We start from the raw sequence: 6,154 nt of genomic DNA, 5'->3' as shown, positions 1-6,154 counted from the left end.
GAGAGAGAGAGAGAGAGAGAGAGAGAGAGAGAGAGAGAGAGAGAGATCCTAAATTGCTGTCTTTGCCAAAGTGAGATTTCTGGCTGGGGTCTCAATTCTAAGGTGGGAGCTATTGATGTTTATTGTTGTTGTTATTTTGCCTTTTGGAGGGCAATTGGGGTTAAGTAACTTGCCCAAGGTTACATGGCTAGTTTTTTGTGTGTGGGTGTTAAGTGTCTGAGGCTGGAATCGAACTCGGATCCTCCTGACTCCATGGCTGGCGCTTTACTCACTGCGCCACCTAACCACCCTCTATTAATGTATTTTTACAGATTTCCAGGGCAGAAAGAAAGTAAGTGACAGGGTCAACTGCCATCTCACCAGCATAACATATTGTACAACCAGTATTATTCAAAGTGGGAGATGCTCTGGGAATTAACGATTTCTTCTCTTTTACTGCTTATGGGATTTTGAATACTATGAAAAATGACTATTTTGAATAGTATTTTTGAATACTGTCTTTCTTCCCATTTTTTTAAAAAGTATGTTTCTCTGGCATGAGAAATACTTTCACTCTGAAAATGTAATTTAATGACATTTTTCCTTTGAGGCTTTTGAATTTGCAGTTAAATTTAGCTCTCAGGGGAGGTTAGGTGGTGCAGTGAATAGAGAACTGGCCTGGAGTCAGGAGGACCTGAGTTCAAATTCGTCCTTAGACACTTGACACACTTACTAGCCATGTGACCTTGGACAAGTCACTTAATCCCAATTTCCCTGTCCTCCCCCTCCAAAAAAAAAGCCAAAAATAAATACACAAATTTAGCTCTCAGCTTTTCTTACTGTTTTCTGGAAAGAATTTGGGGATAATTCATAATTTTGATATATAATCTGAGAGACACTCTCTTCCTTTCACTAGTTTTAAAGTCTGGTTTTAAAAATTCAATTAATACTTTTGGATTTTTATTTTTGGGAAGATTTATTTCCTTTTGAATTTTTCCCCAATATCCTATAGCTAATTCCTCTATAAAAATAGATTTCCTGCACTCCTATGATGAATATAGATTTAAAGATCTGCTATAATGACACTAATGCAGGATGTTTAAAAACAGCACCCTATGTAGCTATGGTAGTGATAGTGAGTTTAATGCAATGGCATAAATAGATATGAATTATAAGCATATCGATGGGGTTCTCCAAAAGTAAAAAAGGTGGCAGGGTTCCCCTAAATAGGTAGGGAATAATTACTTCTGGAAAATAAGATTAAGGAGGAGAAAATATGTGGTGATTTGTAGGAGGAGCTATTTTATGGTAAAACGATGTATAGGAATTAATACCAGAATTGGAGAGGGGAAAGGTTCCAGTAAATTCACAGATTGTAATGGCAAATTCCCTAAAGGTAGTTGAGTCTGAAGACAAAGAAAGTTTGATATTTACGCATTTGACTTGAAACTTCCAATAAAATGTAGGGTCCTTCCTCAATGAGGTCTCGATTAGATGAATAAGGGATGATCTTTAAAAATCATTAGATCCCAAACATGAGTAACATAAATAGAGGCAAGAAGAAATACCATCAGAAGGCTCCAACTATATGCAATCTGGGCTTGTTCATTTGTTATTGTTTTTAAATACCATTGGTTGACTACATATTTGTATGTATGTGCTCTGACAGATCAGGTGTCAGATGCAAACCTCCTAAGTCAGTTTAACAGTCTCTTTCCATGGGATCCTTATCGAGTGAGAATAGCTTGTCTGTTCCTCCTGGCAGGTTTGCAAATTTACACTAGAGGCTGAGTATGCATTGTGTATGGTCTTTATCTTTGGACCACCATGTTATTCCTCATCCAACACTGATCCTTAGGACTTGCCATACCAAACTTAGTTTTTAAAGTTAGATTTTTCCAGCAGGATAGTAATTGAAATTGTAATCTGATATTTAATGATGTGGATCTTTTAATTAACTTCATTATGCTACTTGTATCCTGAGGTTTCTTAAAGAGATGTATCAGTTTAAAACATGCAAAAAACCCAAACATTAACATTAATCTTTCAGACGTACAGTGCAAGAAATGATAAATAAGAAAATTTCAGGGAAGCATGAGAAGATTTATATGAATGGGTTTAATGTCAAGTGGGTAGAACCAAGAAAACAGTATATACAATGACTATAACAAAGAAACTGGAAAGAACAAAAAATCATATATCCCAAAGACATGAAAGACAGAGGAAAAAGACCAATAGTCACAAAAACATTTAGGAGATTAAAAAAATGTACACTTTTGAGTACTTTCACTGGTTGAACCCATGCCTGGAATTTTCTCCTTCCTCCTCTCTGCCTCCTGTCTTCCTTCAAGTCTCAGCTAGAACTCTACTTTCTGCAGGAACCCTTTCCTTAATGTTGGTACCTTCCCTCTGTACCATCTCCATCTTCTCCTGTCTGTATCTTGTTTGTACATAGTTGCTTGCATGTTTTATTACCCATAGGACTGTGAGCTCCTTGGGGGAAGGGATTTTTTTTTGGCCTTTCTTGTGTCCTTAGTGTTTAGTCCAGAGCTTAATACATAGTAGGTGTTTAGTAAATGCTTGTTGACTAACTGCAATGACCAATCATGACTCCAGAAATTTGATGATAAATAATGGTTCCCACCTCTTGCCATGAAGGTAATGGACTAGAGGTAGAGAATGGGTCAGTTAAGTGGTGCAGTAGATACCATTCTGGATCTGGAATCAGGATGAACTAAATTTAAATTCAATCTCAGACACTTACTAGCTAAGGGACCCTGGGAAAGTTATTTAACCTCTGCCTGTCTCAGTTTCCTCATCTGTAAAGAGAGGACAATACAAGTAACACCCACCTTTCAGGGCTAGGAGGATAAAATGAGATATATTTTTAATATGCTATGTGAAAGCTAGCTATTATATTTTCAGACACAGCTACTGTGTGAATTTGTTTTTGTTTGACCATATTTATCTGTTCCTAGGGAGGATATCTATTGGGGTTGCTGGGTAGTGATAATGATGGAGAAAAGAAAGAAGAGAATGTCATTGGAATATTTGAAAATCCACCTAAGAGAACAGACATTCAGAAAGGGTGAGAGAAAGCAGGGGAGTTTTGTTATTATTGTGTTATATTTAACAAACAAAAAACTCAGATAATAGCTCTCACAATTTCATATATAATCCTCTCTTTCTGTTCTTTGTATTTCAAAATGTTCAGGTTTGTTGATGTCTGTCTAGAGCATAATAAATTTTGTTGGAGAAATGAAGGTTATGCAAAATAAGGTATTAATAATTTTAAAACAGATTCAGTCAAATAAATATCTATATTTATATGATTATTTTAGTCTACTATATTTGTTCTTTACTACTGAGAAAGAATTTTAAATGCTAATTTTTGAAAGCGTCAAATAGTTTGGGCCAGAACTTTTCCTTGGTGATTTCTCTGGAATCTAGAGAAGGAAAAATAAACTTTTTATAATGGCCCATTTTGTGGGAGGGTGTGAATGGTCTGTACACTTCTTGCATGCTATCAAAACCCCTAGGAGTCTGAGAACTGGAAGGCTTTTTGTAGGTCAAGGAGTCTAGCCCTTGACTCCAGACAAGATGACCCTGAAATTATCTTTTTTCCCCCTGCTTCTCATTTTCCATCTCATCTCTTGTGGATCCTGGTAAACTCTCAAAGAAAGTACTGAGCCTTGACCAGGGACGAGAGATTAGCTAGCACATGCCTCTACCTAAGTACTGTAGCCGGAAAGACAGCTTTGAGATGAAATTAATCCCGGTAAAGGCAGCAAGAAGAATCTTGGCAGGCTAGCAGGTAATGTAATAACCTACTTCCTGTTGGAGTGCATTGCAGAAAAGACTACTACAAACTGGGAAAGGGAACAATAGCTGTTCGAAATATGGAACACAAGTGTGGAACGGGGATATAAGTCAAGAATAGAAGTGGCAAAACGATTTTAATTAAGCAGCATGGAAGGAAACAAACATTTATTAAGCACCTACTGTATGTGAGGCACTCTGCTAAGTGATTTATACATATTACCTCATTTCATCCTTAAAATCTGGCTGGTAGGTGATGTTATTATTATCCTCATTTTTACAAATGAGGAAACAGAGGCAGGCAGAATGACTTGGCTAGGTCAGACAGCTAGTAAGTGCCAGAGGCCAGATTTGAACTCAGCTCTATCCAGTATATCACCTAGCTGGCTTCCTATGACAGTACACGTCTGTTGTTGATTGTCCTTCCTTCTCAAAGAGAACCATGACTTCAGGGAGATGATGCCATGACTTGCAAGTGAATTGGATTTAAGTGAGGGAGGTCTGGGCAAAGTCACCAGCCTCACTTTCTCCTCTGGAACCATATGGGTCCAGTGGCAAATCCCAGCTACAGGAGGAGAAAGAAGCTAGAGGATGTCTAGAGATTTAGCCCCAGTGGGTAAAGCTGATTGAGTGTCCATATTTAATTCAATTTTAGTATGGCGAGCTACTAGGGTGCCTTGGGAGGGATGAACTGGCCTAAATTACTAATGGAGGAAATCAAAGCTGCTGTGCTGATCAGAGCAGCACCAGACTTCTGCATTCAAATTTCTTAACCTCTCAATGCCTCAAGCAACAATTTGAAACTCAGCCAACCTGCACCAGACGACCAAATTTTCACACCAACAACATCACAAGTCCAGACCAAAAGCCAAACAAAATCAGAGCCAGACCACATGGGCTGGCTCTATTATATGACACCAGAATTCCAGTGGAACACTTCATAGGCAAAGAAATTCCCTTTGGGAAAAAAAAGGTAAATTCTCTTTGGAAGTTTCTATTTAAAATATTGCTTCTTTCCTTTAGGAAAATCTCAGATATTCAGGGCTAGATATCTATCACATCTCCCTTCCAAGAATAGAGGCAGCTAGGTGGTGCCATAGTGCACAGAATGTTGGACCTAGAGTCAGGAAGACCTGAGTTCAAGTGTGATCTCAGATGCTGTGTGATCTTGGGCAAGGCACTTAAGCTGTTTACCTTAATCTACTGGAGAAGGAAATGGCAAGCCACTCTAGTATCTTTGCCAAGAAAACCCCATGGACAATATTGGCATGCTATTGTCTGCAGGATCACGAAGAGTCAGACAGGACTGAATGACTAAACAACAGTGAAGACCCTGGGAAAGTCACTTAACCGTAATTGCTTCAGTCTCCTCAACTATAAAATAGGGTTCTTAACAGCACCTACCCTCCAATGTGGTTTTGAGAATTAAGTGAGACAATATTTCTAAGGAGCTTAGTATAGTGTCCTGTACTTAATTGTCTTCTCCTTCTGTTAAAGGACTTTTTTAAAAAATTTTTATTCAAAGCAATCGGGGTTAAGTAACTTGCTCAAGGTTACATGGCCAGTTATTTCTGGGTGTGGTGCTAAGTATCTGAGCCCAGATTCAATCCCGAGGTTATCCCGACACTGGAGCCGGTGCTCTTACTCGCTGTGCTACCTGGCCGCCCCTGTTAAAGGACTTTAGATAGCAAATACTTTGAAAAACAAAAAAACAATCTGCAAAAAATATTAACAAGTGCTTATTCTCTTCCCTTTCCTCATCAAAGGATCTTTGATAGTTAATTCTTTGAAAAACAAAAACCACATTCTCCAAACTCCACCATCCTAGGATTTTAGAAATTTTGTCTCTGAGGTAATTTTCCATTTCTAATTTTCCTATTCCAGGGTCTCATTTTGTGGACTAGCTCATAAAGGGTTTTTCTCACCAGATTTCCCTCAGTGTGATTTGATACTCTTGGCATAAAGTCAGTGAGTATGTAAGACTTTCTTAGGCTAGACTGCAGAAGAAAAACCTGCCCTGCCATCAGGACTCTGACCTCAAGGAAGGGGAAAAGCATTTATTAAGTGCCTACTTTATGCTAGGCATTGTGTTAAGCTAATTACGAGTATTGTGTCAAAGTTGGTCCTCTAAAAGCAAATTCTATTCTAAGGGTATAACACTTAAAACCTAATATATAATTACTCATAGAAGAAGCATATTAAAAATGCAAATAGAAAAAGTATGCATTTGTTTAAACGAGTTCACGCAACACACTGGCTATTGTATATAGTACTGGCAAAATTCATGGATCCTACCTCATTTGGTTATAGATTTGTGGAAGAAAACTGAGTGAGAAAAAGAGGGAGGGGGGAGAGA

General features: G+C 38.1%; 1 protein-coding gene across 1 annotated transcript in view; it reads right to left on the bottom strand.

Annotated features, from left to right (window-relative positions):
* SHROOM3 (shroom family member 3) overlaps positions 1-6,154 on the bottom strand; it is a 148,569-nt gene that overhangs the window by 22,301 nt on the left and 120,114 nt on the right. Inside the window, exon 5 of the mRNA XM_069098242.1 lies at positions 3,811-3,867. Within this exon, the coding sequence (XP_068954343.1) occupies positions 3,811-3,867 (57 nt within the window). The remainder of the gene's footprint in view (positions 1-3,810; positions 3,868-6,154) is intronic.

This window comes from Petaurus breviceps, unplaced genomic scaffold (assembly GCF_028583685.1).
Source record: "Petaurus breviceps papuanus isolate PSGF00001 unplaced genomic scaffold, PetGlider_PUasm1.0 126, whole genome shotgun sequence".
In the NCBI taxonomy this organism is placed as follows: Eukaryota; Metazoa; Chordata; class Mammalia; order Diprotodontia; family Petauridae; genus Petaurus; species Petaurus breviceps.
The sequence above is the reverse complement of the archived record's forward strand: the minus strand, read 5'-3'. Positions and strand labels throughout refer to the sequence as shown.